General features: G+C 40.8%; 1 protein-coding gene across 1 annotated transcript; it reads right to left on the bottom strand.

Moving 5' to 3' along the window:
- Window positions 1–2,231: 2,231 nt before the first annotated feature.
- Window positions 2,232–15,563, bottom strand: CHRNB4 (cholinergic receptor nicotinic beta 4 subunit). Its single transcript, XM_039731955.1, has 6 exons — window positions 15,349–15,563; window positions 10,631–10,776; window positions 8,798–8,842; window positions 8,563–8,672; window positions 5,159–6,131; window positions 2,232–3,031 (listed from the first exon to the last, which is right to left on the bottom strand). Exons 1-6 carry the CDS (start codon window positions 15,401–15,403, stop codon window positions 2,891–2,893), a joined length of 1,470 nt encoding a protein of 489 aa, XP_039587889.1. The 5' UTR covers window positions 15,404–15,563; the 3' UTR covers window positions 2,232–2,890.
- Between the last annotated feature and the right edge of the window lie 2,014 nt (window positions 15,564–17,577).

Raw genomic sequence — 17,577 nt, 5'->3', positions numbered from 1 at the left:
AACTGGGAGCAATTCTATCTATTATGTAGGTGGTGCTGCCGCCAGTTAGGCAAAAATAGGATTTGCCAATTGGAAAATACAGTTTTAGGAGGTCAGATTTTTCCAAATTTTAGGACTTGGGGTGAAATTTTTCATTCTGAAGTTTGCTATGGATTAAATTAGATCTGGAAATGCTAATGATACAGAGGTGGTTCCCAACAACGTAACTAGGAAAGAGTATATTGGTTTAAAAAGGAGTAAGGTGGCCACAGTGTATGAAAAGCACCAGAGCCCACCATTTCCTGGATGAGAAGCTCTGGCTCTGCAGGGATCTCCCTGGGGCCAGTGATGTGCCTCTTGAAAGCTTTTTCTGGGTTTGTCAAGTCTGAGGACTTCATCTGCCTGGACTCTGTGATAGCTGCTAACTGAGCTGCCAAATCCTTTCTAAAACTTTTGTTCCTGCTGAGGATAATTCAGCTGAAGGCTGCAGTTACAGAGCCAAGCATTATCAGTCTTTCCTGCTCGTAGAGATAAGGCTGGTTCTGAGATGGGAGCACCTGGGGCCTCATTTCAGATGCATTCAGGCAGCAGGGGAAGGAAGAGGGAGATGGGAAGGAGAGTAATGAGGGTAAGAGTGGGACAGAGCCCAAAGTGCTGTTGATGCTGGGTGAAAACAATAGAAAGGGTCTGTGCTCTGCACAGGCCCGTGTCTGTCAGGGGGCTGCAGCTGCTTTGCTGCATCCATGGCTGCTTGGCTGGGTGAGTCCCTCTCCTTCCTGCCCTGAATTAGTTTGCAGTAGCTCTTGCAGCTTAAGTCTGCACTGCCTCTTTCAGATTCCCCGTTCAGCATTAAAGGGCCTTTACCTTTACATTGCCTGCACAGTGCTGGCAGCTTCTCTGGCTTCCCTATGCCTTCACTGCAAGCAGAAGAAGCTGTTCAGCAGCTGAGGGATGTGTGCACCTGTGGCTGGGATGTAACCCAACACACAGCGGCATCTCCTAGCTTGGGGAAGGCAGCCCTCTGCTCCCGGGGCTGTCCGTGCCCCATCTCACCTCACTGCTGTTACAGCTGCCTGCAGAGGAGCAGCTCTGCTCTCCAGGGCTGAAAAGGAGAAGGAAACATTTGAGGTGGGGAGAGCCCGTTTGACCCATTTAAACCTTACAGCACCCACTGGTCACCACGGGAGTGCCCAGAACAGTTAATGTTTGGGGAGATGGCCGGGCTGCCCCCCTGCGAGGAGGACATGGTGATCCCAGGGTGTGTGCATCACTAGGGCAGGCAGCCCTACAGCTGTCCCTCACCTCCCTGCCCTGTCTGTGTCAGGGACACAGTGCTTAGAGGAAGGGGAATGGAAGGGAGGGTGACAGTGTGAACCCTTCTAACGAGGGGCTGAAGGCAGGCCTCACCCACCCCACTTGTGATACTTCTCCCCATCCTCTCAGGCTGCCGGGCCCCCGGCCCCGCTGAAGGGCCCCGGGGGACCCTCCCAGGCCTCAGGGACGAGGGGTGCCACTGGTGCAGGGGGGCTCAGCCAGGGGCTGGGAAGGAGCTGCAGCTCTGCAGCTGCTGGGAGCAGAGGTGTGAATGCAGCTGTTTGACACAGCTAAATCTATGTCCTTATGTGAGGCTGCCTGGGAATGACAATCTAGGTGGAAATGTAGCTTGGTCTTGATGAAGGCAAGTAGGGCTGGAACTGTCTTCTGCTGTGGCTTGATGAAGAACACAGGTTTAGGTGTCAGCTAATCCCCCTGTGACAGGTGAGACTCAAATCCCCTTCACAAGTAATAGTGGATTTCAAGTTTGTTCACCAGGTATTAGTTGTACTCACCAATGGTGATACAATTGTTGTGTGTCTTCACAGCACTCCAAGGGAAAACTGAAATTGGTTTAACTTGAAAAGTGCCAGGAGCCCACTTCTCTTTTTGCAGGTTACCTGGAACAAACTGTGGTGGGATTGTCCTGTGATGGGGGTGGGGTCTAGGGCCTCGATCTGTCCTTTGCCCAAGACTTTAAGACTCTATGTGCTTCCCTAGCTGATTTATTTAGGGTTATGCTTAAATCAACATTAAAATCTCTCCAGAAAAACACACAGGTCTGTGCGTGCTCACGTGTCCTCTCATTCTTACTGCCTTTCACTGTTGTCTTCTCCCATTGCTTTCCTATGCTCGTAGCCTTAGACTCATTAAAGTGTGTTTGTGCCCCAGATACATGAGCTGTCAAACTTGCAGGAAATTTGAGGACTAAATCTATATAAAGGAAAATGTTATGTTTTATTTATATTTCATCATCAGAGTATTATATACATGTTTGTTTATCATACATTAATTTGGCCTTTGCTGATCCATTGGCTACCAAAGATGGCAAGCTGAGAAACCTTTCAGTGGCTACCTCAGAAGTGTTTCTGTTTCTCAGTTCAGATGTATCAAACCCACTTGCAAAGCTCTTTATAAATCAGACACAAATAACTTTGATGCATTTGAAGGAAGTAAATTTCACAGCAGTATCTTCTTTGTAACATGGAAATTGCAGTATTCTAAGGAAAGAAAATATCCTTCCTAAGGCAATGTATTTAAAATACATAATATAAGATGATGATGATGATGATGATGATGATGCCAGGATGACATCTTGTACAGGATAACATCTTGGTCTTTCACGGTAATGTTCAGACTTCAAATAATTGAAAAAAGGGCAAGATATCAGCAGAAGTACTGGACTCACTGGAAAAAAAAATAGTTTTTTCTTTGTTTTGTTTTTTTCCTATCCCAGTAAGTTAAGCTCTACGTTCCTTTTCCCTACTCTAAGGGATGTAAGTGCAACTCACTTGGCACCTCTGCGGAGTTAACAAAGTGGAACTGAGAGCAGAACGAGACCAAATGTCTGTGTAAGTATTGACATTTAAAATAATAGCTAAGGGTTTATGGCAGCAGTGTGGTTTTGAAAAAGTGGTTGCAGAAATAATCCAACAGTCCCCAGGACACAAACAAGGACAAATATCCAGAGAAACAGCCTGTCCACTACCATGGCAACATACTTCCAATCTTCAATGACCTGGAAGAAAAAGCCAATTAAAGATATTAGTAATTTGTCATATTCTTTTGGTCTTCCTTTCGCTAATGCTGAGTTTTTGTTTATCAGAATAAAAGGAAACTGATCTCAAGGTTCAGGGAATAAACTGGCTTTAGGCTTGGTAAGGGATTTTTCTCCTACAACACATCTGAGCAGTGGAGAAAAATACAGTAAATATTTCTTAGCTTTCTGGGATACATCAGATACTGAGTGTGGCTGCCTGGTGTGGTGCCAGCCTTGAAGGACCCACACTATAATCCAATTAAGGAATTTCGTTCTTCAATTTTAGTTTGTAAATGCTATTAATCTGAATGGACGAAAATAGATGGTGTTTACTGCTGTTAAACAAGGTTAGCTTCAGAGTTCTTTTCTTATCAGCAGTCATCTTATTCAGGGGGTTTAATGCATATTAATACTGTTGGTTTTATTAAAATGCCTTTTCGCCCTGTGTTGTCTGTGATAGTCATGGCCTTAGATTCTGTCTCAGACTGAAGTGACTAATTGGGCTATTATTGTAAAGGAGAAATATATCAATCTGCATTTGCATCTCAGGAATAATTTTTCCTCTCTCATTGATTCTGGTTGCACAGGGGATGTCTTCACATCAGTGACATTATCATCCTTGTCAGTTGAATCATGTCTGATATTAGACCATTACATATTTTTCCTTCAGTGCACACTTTTCATTCCCACTGCTGCTAATGGGAATTGAATGCTTCTGCAGTCAGACCATAGAAATGTACATGAACAGTTGTTATCAGACCGTTGTGATGAGGGAAGGAAGCAGAGAATAAAGTTAAGAATCTAGAAAAAATGTATGTAATATCAGAGGACCTTATGTGAAAAGCAGTAAATGGATTTTCAATGTATAAAATGCTCTTGAACATTGTTCTTACTACCAAGTGAAAGATTTGTCAATCCTTTAGTGTGCACCCTTGCAAGAATTTTTGAGCTGTTAGAAAACCTTTTCCTGCACTATGGAGTCGGCTTCTGTTCAGTCAGTTTCAATGTTTACAAGCTCATGTCTAATGTTAATAGCTGAACTTCTTTATTTATATTGACAGTAATTTCAGTTAATAGAAAACATGACCTACTCAGCAGCATGCTCCTCTAGGGACTGCTGCAAGATCAGAAACCAGACTTTATTTAATCTGCTTGGCTGAGGGAAGGCAGCACAACAGGAATAGAGAACCTGGAGTCTCACTGTGGTCTGGATTAGAGAGAGGACAAGGGTAGGTATGAGGATGATTTTTCCCAACTGTAGGCACTTGTCTAAATAAAACCTGTGACCCACCTGAATTTTTCAAGCATTATTCACAGTGTTTCTATCAGCTTGATTGTGCTAGCTACAGGCCTGTGGGTAGGGCAGGGGAATAGAGCAGCAGCACAGCTTAAATAACCAGAAATGAGTCTGGTGTATATATACAAATAATGGAAGAAGTGTCAGCTCTGTTGAGGTTTTTAATCCTACCCATGGTGTTCGCCATATACAGGCAGGTGTTTTAGTCTAGAGAGGGTGTTTGCAAAGGGCTTCTACCAATTTTGCTAAATGCTTCTGCTGTGCTCAGTTAGGTAAATGAAGCATGGGCTGCAGAAAAGTTGTTTCTGGTTAACTTGGCCTGGCCATGGATCGAATCAGTCTTACTGATTCACAATGGTACTGTGCTCAGTTAGGTATATGAAGCATGGGCTGCAGAAAAGTTGTTTCTGGTTAACTTGGCCTGGCCATGGATCGAATCACAGTCTTACTGATTCACAACGGTGAAAAATGGTCTATTTCTAACCTGGAACTGAATATTGTTTTCTTCCCCTGCCAATCACCACTTGAATTTGACAACAAAGCTTTTTTAAGTGTTTCATGACTTACTGGGCAATCAGCAAACTCTTTTTGTAGAAATAGCCATGTTATTTATCAGAAGAATATTTGCAGTTATCAAATTGCTTTTCATTAATGGCATAAATTGTTTCCTCTTATGAGCTATATCTAGAATCTCTCTAAAATCTTGACAATAGCTAGAGAGTTCAAATATGCTTTCTGAGGAATAGCATGTTACAGAGGAGGACAGAAGATGAAGTTTGGAAGGGCAGGGATTTCTTATTTTTACTTACACTCTGGTCGTTGTCATCGCTTTTCATGTGCTCTGCTATAAAACTGACTCCATCAATTGCTTCTTGCACTTCAGGAGAAAATTTTGCACCTGTTCTTAACCTAAAATCTCGATGACTGCTGACATTGTCAGGTGTCTCAGAGACTTTCATATCATATCTTTTAGCAGAAGCTGTATTCAAAAAATAGGTAGAGTTCTTGTAGAAGTCAGATGGCTCCATACAAGGATTCTCTGTTTTTGTCTTTTTGCAGTTGCATGGCTTTTGCTGTGGAGGATTATTTTCTGGGCGCTTCATGAACAAATAGGCTGGGAGCCTTTCAAGGAAAACCAGCTTTACCCACGGGGGCATAGTGTGAGTACTTGGAGATCTGTGGTGGACATTGAGCACACAGACACTGGTAACTATTGAGAAGGTCACCAGCACCATTGTAAACATGAGATACTTGCCAATCAGTGGAACATCTAGAGATGTTGGAGGGACAATTTTGGAGATCAGCAGCAAGAACACAGTCAAGGCAAGCAACACAGATATGCATAAAGTCATTTTTTCACCGCAGTCTGAAGGCAAGTAGAATACTAGGATGGCTAAGGATGTAATTAGCACACAGGGAATGATAAGATTGATGGTATAAAAAAGTGGTTTCCTTTTAATAATGAAGTCATATGTCACATCGACATAATTGGGGTCCAGAGGGTTTACAGTCCTTCTTCCTGGGAGTGCTACAATGTCCCACTCTCCGCTCGGTGTGAAGTCATCCATGCTCGCCATGGAAGTCTTGAGCACCATATCAATTTCTGTGTGGTCATACGTCCAGGACCGGAACTTGAGGGTGCAGTTTTGTTGGTCAAATGGGAAATGCTTCACCTCAATCTTGCAGGCACTCTTGTAAATGGCTGGTGGCAACCAGCGAATGCTTCCATTGTTATTTACAATGGCATTTGTGTACAGCGAGACTTCGTACGTGCCGTCCGCACTAACGCGAGGAGAAAAGAGAGAGGAGAAGAAGTGATAAAATATTAGGAGGAAAACCATAGTTCAAAACAGAAAAGGTCTGACATTCTTGATCTTGTGGGCCCCAGTTGTTCTGAGAATCAAAGTTTAGTAATACTATTATTCTGAAATCTCTGCTGTAGGGAGCTAAACTTGATACGGACATCAATGTAGGCATTTCTCCTAATCAGATAGTTGATTTTGGGTCCAATACTCACAAAAAAAGTTGCAAAATTATAATACACACCTCTGTTTCATACAAAGAAATCAATGTATTTTGTAAATGTTTGCTCAATGTTTTGCATCTCTTAAGGCTAAGCAAAAATGAGATCATCCCATGTGAAAACAGAGGTACCTTTGATTTGGAGCATAGCCACTGCTAAGAACACAGAGCAACACTCCTAAATGACTTGGACAAGGAATTAAGGATGAGCTGCATTAGTTAGAAATACAGGGAGAGTGTAGGCAGAGGAAATGTAATTATATGGCTTATAATTTATTGCATCTCTCCAGTTAATGTTTACTTATTACAAAACCAGAACACACAAGCCGCAGTGTTTAGTGCCCACAAATAATCTTGGCTTTGTATCTCTTCCAACTGCTGAACCAGGGGAGTCTTCTGTGTTCTGATGGGCCCTTTAATTTAGGGAGAAGATCATTATCAGGCAGTAGCATCTCCTCCTGCCCAACAGTGTGGGCCAACAAGATAGGGCTGTTTAAGCCATTAAGCATCCCGAGGTAGTGTTTGTTAGCAAGGCAACATGGAAAAGAGTTATCTCAGTGCTAAGGGTGATTTTTTTTTCCTAAGTAGGGAAATGCTACAAATATCTAAGGCTTGGTACATGTGTCTGAATCAGTTAGTTTTGACTCTGAGCCCTTTCCAGAGTCAAACTGGGTGAGGCAGTGAGTGCCTGTCACTGAGCTGAGACGTTTGCAGTTAATTCATGCAGACAGTGAAACAACCAGATACGGGAGTGAGTGGCTACAGCCACTAATAGGGGTCATTAGTTCATTGCCAACAAGGTAGGGAAATGAATTGTATCTTAGTTGACATTTCTCTGCTCCCTGGGTTAGCTTTGCCATCATGCCATGCCATGAGCTGGGCAGAATCCTGTGCTGGGAGTATGTGCGTGCTGGTGCTGACTGCCCTGTCTGAGTGGTGGGAAGAGGCTGGGCTGCACTCCCAGAGCCCTCTGCACACACCACAGACAGACCTGTGGGCATGAGGACATGCTTTGTGTTTTCCTGAGCACCTCAAACTGACTGATGCCTGTGAAACTCTGCTCCAGCAGCAGGAAGTTACATGGAGCTGTCCTTCAGCTAAAATTTAATTGAAGCTTTGTACTAATGTAGAAATCCATTACATTGTGGCTTGTTCCTATGCATTTAAGAAACCTTTTGAAACTATTCCTTTCTATTTTTACAACCTATTAAACAGTATCACTTGGCCAGTAGCAAAAAGAGGCAGAGGGCAGAGGCACAATTTACTAGAACAAGCTTTGAGCAGGCAGAGTACATCCTAATCCACTGGCTGAATTATTTTGTGAGTAATACATTAGGTTTAAGTGTTCATCAAATCTGGTTTCCAGTAGTAGGATTCCAAGGACTTAACTCAGTTATATATAAACTTCCTGAGTTTCCCATCTGTATATGTTCATAAATCATCATGTGTTCATGAATTCATTGGTTTTCAAAGTATCATAAAATTATAAATTTTGATTATTTAAAAAAAAGTTTATAATCCACGTCAATGTTTTGCTAGAGACTTAAACCAAAGCAAAACAAAATTGTCAGTTAGCTGTTTGAAAGAGGAACTGAAGTGTGATATTTTTCTCAGTACTATAAAGCAACAGGGTCAAATGTTGACAGATTTCTTATGTATTCATAGAATGGGTTTTTTTCAATGCTTTATGAAAATTGAATATGATTTAGTTGTCTACATGAATATGAACTCCTGGAGTTATGGTGTGTGTGAACTTTGTAACAGATTTGTGTCTTGGGGTCTGTGGTAGAAGAAGGAGTGGGGGAAGAAGGAAACAAAACTATATCTCAGCCCCTAAGATGTCTGATAGGATTCCAGACATCTTCTTGCAACTGTACTTATACCTACAATTTATTCTCTCCATACAGTCTATTTTCATATAAGTCTGCCTCAGTTGTGAGCCTTGGCATGGATCCTCTGCTGTAACTGCTCACACTGCAGACATCTTCCAGCTCTGCTGGAATTTCACCATCTTTCACTGATGGTGAAAATTATCTTTGAGCCCAGTAGCCCAGTCAGATACACTTGCTACCATCTAAAAATGACAAAATTCAGTTTTAAAATTTTACCAGACCTACTTGATTGTTTCTGATATTTGTCCTTGGTTATACTTTTGTTCATTGTCTGCATAAACTACACCAGTTTTACTTACTTATTGTAAAGCACAATGTCTGGCAACCAGATGTGTTTTGCAGGTATTCTCAGCTTATTTATTCCTTCATAGTCAGAGGGCTTCCAAGCCAGCCGATAATCAATCCACTCCTAAGAGAAGAATTGTACACTAGTGATGGGAGTGTCCAGACCAGCACTAACAAAACAATCATGTGATGGAGTGAGAGCAGTTGTATTTGTGGTTTGCAAGAGCCATTGCTCTGTGGGTTTGTTACCTGGTTCAGCCAGACGTTTGTAGTCATGATCTGCTCCCGTTCATTCTGCAGGGAAAAAACAGAGACAAAAACTAAAATATTTCACTTTATTGCAGTAAAAAGATTTATTCAGTGGGTTTTTGAGCATGATTTTGTCTAGTGTATTTCAAGACAGACATATCTCTGAGGTATGATGGCCAGTCTTGTACACATACTGATGATAAGCAGTAACCCCATGAATGTAGAATTCCAAATGCCTTTTAACAAGAACAGTTATGGCAGGAGTGAGTGCAGTTATTTGGAAACAATGACCACAACCTTGCTAAGCTGGTTTCATCCCCCACCCCACTTCTCCACCCTTGATTTGAACCAGGAGGGACAGTTGACCATCAGGGAGGCCTACAGGAGGTTGTGTGAGGTTGGTGTAAGGTTTGCCACGTACTCTCTCAGCTGGCAGGCTCTGCTTCATGAACTGCTGTCTCTGGACGGCAGTCCAGAAGAAAAACTTCTCTGCAGAAGGTCTGTCAGGAGGATTTCTGCAGGAAAATGAGTTAATTGTCTGATCCTGAAGATGCTTGAGATTGTTGGAGCCTACAAGATGCCTAATTGTGTTCTGTTGGAAGAGCGAGGCTATAAAGGGATAGGGACTGAGCTGTGCTGGTCTTGGTGTCTTGGTGTCTTGGTCTTTACCCATTCATCCACCTTGCTTAGGCTGTTGATCACCAGGGCCTCTGGAGCAAGACACCTCCTTTTTTATGCCCAGAATCTGCAGTCTGAGGGGACATTGTGCTCATGGTAGTAGTGCAGGATGTAAGGATACATGTCTGTGTCCAGATGGAGTTCCCCAGGAGAGAGCACTTAACTAGAATAATCTGGTATACCTGCCATTGAATCCTGAGTGTATATGTATATACACCTATGAGTATCTCTATATATATTATATCCAGTCTGCATGGGTGTATGAAACCTCAGCTATTTGTACAGTTTCCCTTACGTTCCAACAGTCTTTCTCCTTTCCTCTTGAATTTCAGAATGTAAATTCTTTATGTCTCTAAAAGTTTGCAGCAGTCCAGTCACTAGCCCTTACACAAATTCTGACAAGGGAGGCAGTCATCTGTATCTTCTCTGTCATCCAAGGAGAGCAGCAGAGTTGAAAGCCCCAGTTCAGGAAATTATTCCCACTTATATACTGGTTCTTGTTCCCACTGCTGTTAATGTTAACCTCTCTTAGTAAAGATGTGTTTATACCTTGGAATAATTGTCAAACACGTACTAACCTTGTGGGTGAAAGTGTATTTTAGACCCACTGAAGTAATTGTTATTGAATATGAGGAGTTGCTTTCATGATGATTGTTTAAACCATGTTAAGCTATTCCAGCCAGAACTGTGTATTTTTCCTTACAGCATTCCAGTGTTCTTTATTAATATGCCTGATATGTCATATGATTTGGATGTGGCTTTGTAGCTTGTTTTCAGGCCATTGAATGCCTTCAGCAGAAGATGGATTAGCATTCCACTGATGGTGGATGGTGTGCACTGTCCAGGACAGGTCCTGATCTGGGGTAACTTACAGTAGCTGTACTGAATCAGTGGAATGATTTTGAATTTTAGATAGATGGAATTCTATTGGATGAAGATCTGGCCCCATCCTTCAAAGCTTAGGCATAGACTGATTTCCCCATTGTAGCTCCATTGTGAGGTATAAAATTGGTAAATTGTGTGTATGGGCTCTGCCTATTAACAGTGTTACACAAATGAGAAAAGAGCAGAGATGTATCAATGCCTGTATAACTACTAATTAGAGTGCTGTGCAGGTAGTATTGAATGTAAAGGCATAGCCTAATTTGAACTTACCACACTAATAAGCTGTGCCAGGGAAACCTGCAGTTCTATGGATACCAACTGGGAGGAGTTGACAGCTGGTCGAATTAACTTATTGTACCTGTCAGGACTCAGGAGGTGGTTCATTAGTTTTTCTTCAGCATCTGCTGCCATGCTTCCTGTAAAGCATCACAAAACAAAATTGTAGAAGGGAGACTAAAGTCATGATGTGGGGCTCACAGAATATCTGTGCATCAGATCATCTTTGGGAAATAATGACAGCTTTTGATTTTCTGAAGGCTTGTGAGAACAGGAAGATAGGGTGCTTGCACTGATATCTGTTCTGCTGAAGTTGACTGTCTTTCACAGAGCACAGATCAAAGCAGATCCCTTTCAGGGTTTTTTGCAATAAAATGTGAAGCTCAGATTGGTAGATACTTTTGGGAATTACACTCAGAAGTAGAAACTGGGAGCAAACCACCCTCTTGATAGCAGGGGAAGAATTATTCTGTGATCCAAATGGAGGGATCCAGCTGTGACTTCTCTCTTAATGCTATAGGAGACAGAGTTGTAGGTACACATTCAAATTTAAAGCCTCTGCTTTATGTAGAGAAAACCAGGGGATAAGCTTTAGGAGTCATAAAGGATTTTTTAATGACTGGGGACTCTGGTAGCTAGTGAAGTTTCTGTTTCAAAATTTGAAAACCGAAGGCAGTATCTTAGATTCGCTTCATTGGAAGTAAAACCTGATTTGTGGACTTTCACAAATACTGTAAATCTTTGCCAAAGCTGGAGTCCAGTGACTACAAAATACAACATCCACAGGTTACTATCAAACAAGCCTGAACATCCCCTGTGGAGCAGAGCAGCTTCTGGCACAATCCTAGGGTCATTTATTCATTTATTCTGTTCTCATGTTCTTTGTGTGCTGTTTAAAGTCACCCCAGTGGACTTTCAAACCACTGTTGACCTCCTGACCATACTGGTGAGCAAGGTCAACAGAACTGAGCCAGAGACACTGTGCTCTGTGTTGGGCAGGTCTGTGTTGTGATGCTGATGAAATTACTGTGTTAGTGAAAGCAGGTTCCAATACAATGGAATGAATACCTCTTCCATAGAAAAGGTCACCTAATTCAGCTCACCTAATTCACCTCTAGACATTGCAGAAATAAGGGTAGTGTCCTTACAGCATGCATGCTTCATTATTTCCCAGAGCAATTTCACACAGTAAAAAACACTGGACATGCAAGTATTTTAAATTTGTGGTGCATTAATTTGTTTTGGGGTTTTTTTTTTATGTTGTAGCATATGCATGAAATCTGGGGAAAGGCAGACACCAAAAGGTCAGGATCAAATAAGCTGCCAAAATTTGTGTGCATGTCTAGAAGGTGCCACATTTCCTTGTCAGCTGGGTTGCAAGTTGATAGGCTGAACAAGTCCCTCTTTAAACTTGAAATTCTTCTGAATCCAACTTGGGTTAAAAAGACACCCTAAGACCTTCTTGTTTCTGATCCAGTGAGAAAGTGAAGGAAAGATTATCAAACAGAGATTTCACATCTAAGAACAACTTTTACTCAAGCTCTGTGGAAAGGTTGAGGTAAAGACCAGGCTTGATTTAATTCTTGTAAGACTAGCATGGACTGTGGCCTGGTAGCCCAAATTCTTCACCTACACTTAACTATAACATTGTTCTTCAGAATAGGCTTTTCAAATACTTTCCAAGGCATCTGGGAAAACAAATTTGGATGAATGGATCTGTGTTTGTTGGGTCAGTTTGTTTTTTGATTCACACTTGCTTTGTACCTCCTTGCAAATCATTATAAAAGCCCTATACTATGTGATATTTTAATATGACATGTTCTCAATGCAAGGTGCCTAATCAAAACCTTATGCTAGAGCTATGCTGAGTCTTGCTAAGCTTCAGATTCTGGGGTGGTTTTCTTGTGTACAGCAATCAAAGAAAAGCTAAATTTGATACTGTGAAGAAAAGAGGGCCGTGTTCTAGGAATGAATCTTCTTGTGGTTATTAGGATAGGTTAGAAGTCCTGTGGTAGTTCAAGAGAGAATCCTTGTTAAAGTTGTTTTATTGTGTTCTTTGGTGGAGTTTTATGTTGGGTTTGTTTATAGTACATTTTTTTTAGTAGACATTCCCACTGTTGCATATGTAAGTGATGTAAACATATGGCTATAATTAAAATAGAAATAAATCGTCCGTTGGTTTGCTTCATTCAGTACTCACTGAATACTGGTAGCAAAGATGTGAGTTCTTGTTTGAATTGTGAACTATGTTTTCACTGCATTGCCTCCTTTGTCTGTGGATATTCCAGCACAGAGAGTATTTGCTAAACACGGAGTAAGGGGTAGGAACTGTAGAATATTTGCAGAAAGCTAATTCTGGATTTGCAAGTAGTTTTTACTCTGAAACCTGCTTTTAGCAATCACAGTCGTCTGGTCAGCAAATCCAAACATGGTGTGGGGTCTGCATATCTGATAAGAACAGCTCAGATTTCCAAGTACTGACTGTTAATAAACTTTATGTGGATTAATGACAAACCATGACTTTCATTATAAAAAATATTTATTCAACAATGAATACCTTTGAGAAATTATTACCTGTTCTTAGTGAAGGCATTCTTTCACTAGGGATAATCCTTTGTAAAATTCCAGTCTTTGTAATTTAGTAATCAGAAATAAAGGGACTGCTCTGTCACCTGTATCATCTACCACTAGATGTCAGCCCTACACTGCCTTAAAACTTGTTAAAACCAATCTCTCTGTAAATACTGGCGAAAAATGAGTGTTTCTTGTCTAATTTTTACAGTCTTCTTTCCATTAACAATCTACATATAAAACAGATGGCAATTAATGAGAACGAAATTACCAGGCATCCAGTTTCATCTTTATGTGCATTGTGTGTCAGTAGCCAGGCTTTTGAAATGTCTCTTTTTCCTCTCAGGGCTGGAAGAAATGGAAATGCAGTTTCCCCCACAAACTGTTTTTTTCCAAATAGCAGTAATCACCAGAGATGTTGCAGACGTTAGACTGATGCTTTTAGACAAATTATTTTAACAACAATGATCAAGCAGTCCTAATTTGGGAGTGGAGTATCTTTGTGTACTGAAAGCAGTAAATAAATAAAGCCCATTGGGGTGGATCCTGAGCTGGGGAAATTATTTTAGCCTCACTGAGCACGCTACACATCTGCTCTGTGACAAGGAGAGCAATCACCACATACCTTGCAGTACACATTCCTCAGTAACTTAGTTTTCTCTGTGGGACTATGAGCATTTAAAAAAAAATTGCACCAAGATGCTTCAATTTCACAGCCAAAGAAACTAAACCACAGACTTCATTTGCTCTGCTGTGGAGACTTTCCTTGTTACATAGTCTAATTTAAATACATAAAGTGAAATAACTTGGCATCCTGTCTTACACTGTTTGATTTCAGTGTAATAACTAATTCGTTTCCACACAAAAGAATAAGGAGCAATGCTGAGAGATACAGGCAAGCTCACTGTTATTACCGTCTACATTTCAAAATGTAACATAAGACATATTTCTAGTATTTCTCTGAACTCAGTTCTCATAATAAACATTGAAACAATATTTGTTTAGAAGTAGCACTGTAGCATGTGTTACCATTTTAATCCTTTACTCTCTCAGACATAAATGACATACCAATTAGTAAGAATTGTAATTAGTAAAGAAGCAGCAATGAAGCAGTCCTATTATCTTCTCAGAAACTACTTCATGATGTTGTTACTTCTCAACATACTCTCAAGCAGAAAGACTTTCATAACATCTTAGAAAAACACATACTGATTTGGAATGTTTTTTTTCCAATGGAAGTAGCAGTGAATTTACTGTATTTTAAAGATTTTAATTTTTTATGCTGCAATTAATGCAAATAAAAAAGGAAATACTCAGAGGTTAGAAGTGTATAATTTAAAAATCTAAAGTGGGCCCTCACTCTCCTTTTGTTACAAAGCAGATGGTTTCTGAAATTGTCTTTCAGAGACAGAAGAAACAAAACAAGTGTGGAGTGAACAGACAAAAATGGGAAGTGTGTAATCTGAGGATCTTGGTTTAGTTTCAGCCAGTTTCTCTCAGAGCACTTCAGAGGAGCCTCTCCATGGCAAGAAGCTCCCATGCTAAATGCACTATTTCATGCTGCTCTCAGGCTGTTGTGTTGGCTAAAACATATCTAAGAAACCCTGACAGACTGAGGAAAACCTTCTTGTATAAAAGGCATAAATACATGGTTTTGTAGCATATATTCACATATGACAACTTAACTTAAACTGTTTCCATTCTAATTAAAAAAATTAGGAAGTATAAACTTTGTAAAATATAGGAACTTGAGAAAATAATGGTAGAAGGATGAGATCTGTCATATTTATGGATCATGACATGGTTCATTTTTTCACCTTCAGCACAACATGCAGCTTTTCCTATCACAGATGATCCTGGGAGCATCTAAATGGATATTATTTAGTCATTATCCTTGTCATGTCCTACAGTTATATAATTTTATATCCAATCTATCTGTCCATATTCGTCGTAGTGCATGTGCTGATACCAAACAAGCCCAAATGAACACTAAAATAATAAATTTTATACATCCTCTTAAAGTCAGCAACCTCCCGAGGTGATGGTTACAAATTGTCTGTGAGCTCATGTCACTGCCATGCCTCTTACTCCCAAAAGCTCCCACTGTTCTGAAACTGTAGGAGAAAGAAAAGGTCACTTACCGTTCAGACAAAAGGAGCCCACTACAAAGAGAACGAGGGGGTACATTTTCCTCATGGCAGTAAGAAGATGTAGATTACTGCTCTTCAGCTTAGACAGCTGGCAATAGGCTCTGTTGGCAGGGATGCACAGGGAAGAGATGTAAAAGCAAACCTGAATCTTGGAGGTATGAAATGCCAGGAAAGAGACAGACAGTAGGACCTGACAGAAGCGTTCTGCAAAGTGTAATTTTCCTGAGCATAGTGGTCCCTCCCCCTTTGCAGCTGTTTAAAGAGCTTTGTGAAGAGGAAAAGCAAATAAGAAGAGTGAACATAATGTGATAATGTTGAAAAAGAGGAAATGAAAGAGCAAGCTAAGGGACATCATGAGCAAAACACAACTGCTACTAGATAACATTTATTAACATTAATTCTTGCTACTAGATAACATTTAAAAGGCTTTCTGATTAATGAGTGCAGTGGGTGAGAATAGCTGTGTGGGAAGAACTGGTTAAAGTTTGTGCCATAAAACCTCTTAGCGTCAATAAATTATAGCCCCAGCAGAGGGTTATTTTCTGTGTCAAGAGAGAAAGTTTAGTAACTACTGCAACCCTTTTCCACTCCAAGGCCCATACATGTGATCTCTTTAAACTCGAGCTCCAAAAACTTTTTGGGAGCACCAAGAGAGGAACAGAAAATATGTTGTCATTAGCATGTGATAGGATTTTTAAAAGAAAGCTAAAGCAATCTGTGGTGAAGTAGCAGTAGGGATAAAGACATTCCAGAGGAGCATTAGAGAAATTATGTGGAATTCATATTTTAGAGCTAAAGGGTTTAGTAGACTATAGAGTGTCATGTGTTTTGGGACTTGCTATGGGAAGATTTCTGTAGAAGGAGGGGGCAAGAAGATCTTATGTGCCCTTTGCAAGTACTGTAAGACAGGCTGAAACCCTGTGGATAGAAAAAAACCAAACCAATTTTGATCCCCTGTAACTTCTAAACTTTTCTATACATACATGCAATCAATTTTGTTTAGAGGTGCATTTATTGTATTTATGCTATGCAAATATCTCAGATGATAAAAAGTTCTGTGGACTATATGGCTGATAACTTCTGCGTACTCAAAAAGATTTCTCAGCACACTGTTGCCTTATCATTAAACATCCCAACATTAATGTGCTGGGTTTGATGCAGATCTTAGTAAGTTGAGCCTGGTGTCAGGGGTCACCTGATACCAGGTTCAAGTTCCTGCCTGTTATTTTCAGTCTTTTTTCTGCTTTCATCACTCCCTTTTCTCTCTTATTCACTATCCATTAGCTAGAATTGGTTTAAATTGGGACTGTTTAGCCTGGAGAAGAGAAGGCTCTGGGAGACCTTAATGTGGCCTTTGAGTACTTAAAGGGGCTTATAAGAAAGATGAGGACAGATGTTTCAATAGGAAAAGGGATGATGTTTTTAAACTAAAAGAAGTGGATTCAGTCTAGGTACAAGGAATTGATTTTTTACAATGAGGATGTTGAAACACTGGAACTGGTTGCCCACAGAACTGGTAGATTGTAGAGGCCCCATCCAAGGAAACAGAGTCAGACTGGACAAGGCTCTGAGCAATTTGGTCTAGTTGAAGACGTCCCTGCTCATTGCAGGGTGGAGTTGGACTAGATGACCTTTAAATATCCCTTCCAACTGAAATTATTCTATGATTCTAAACAGTGTGGGACCCAAGAGGGATTGTGAATGGTTTCAGTAAGACAAACAGAACAGTCACGGTGAGGAAATCTACTTGACTTAAAAAAATAGTGCAGTCCTAGTGAGTACCTGTAAATAGACTAACTGCATGAACTGGTGCATAACACTATTTCTCTGTTTTTCTCATGTTTAATCAACAGCATGCAAAAAGAGACTATAGAAAATTCTTCTCTTGCAACGGTCAAAAAACCTAGGAGGTGTGTCCCAAGTAAAGCCTTTATCCTGAGCCTTTCACTTTGTGCTTCTCACGACAGTGTGCTTGCCATGTACCTTGTCAGAGACTTGTATATCAGAGACCTGGCTACACTCCGAGCCTGCTGGGCAAGATTGTCTCTCCTCGTGTACAGGGAATTGCTTTCACAGAGCTGAACCTTCAGTTAATAAGGGTGTGTTTGAGCAAAGCATCAGCGTGATGGGGAAGAAAGACTGCATCTGTTTCTCTGCTGTTACATTCTGATATCTGACCTATTTCTCCCCAAAGGCAAACCTTCCATCTGCCAACCCAGG

This window comes from Passer montanus, unplaced genomic scaffold, assembly GCF_014805655.1.
Source record: "Passer montanus isolate IOZ18808 unplaced genomic scaffold, ASM1480565v1 scaffold111, whole genome shotgun sequence".
Classification (NCBI taxonomy): domain Eukaryota; kingdom Metazoa; phylum Chordata; class Aves; order Passeriformes; family Passeridae; genus Passer; species Passer montanus.
This window is presented reverse-complemented; position numbering and strand designations above follow the sequence as displayed.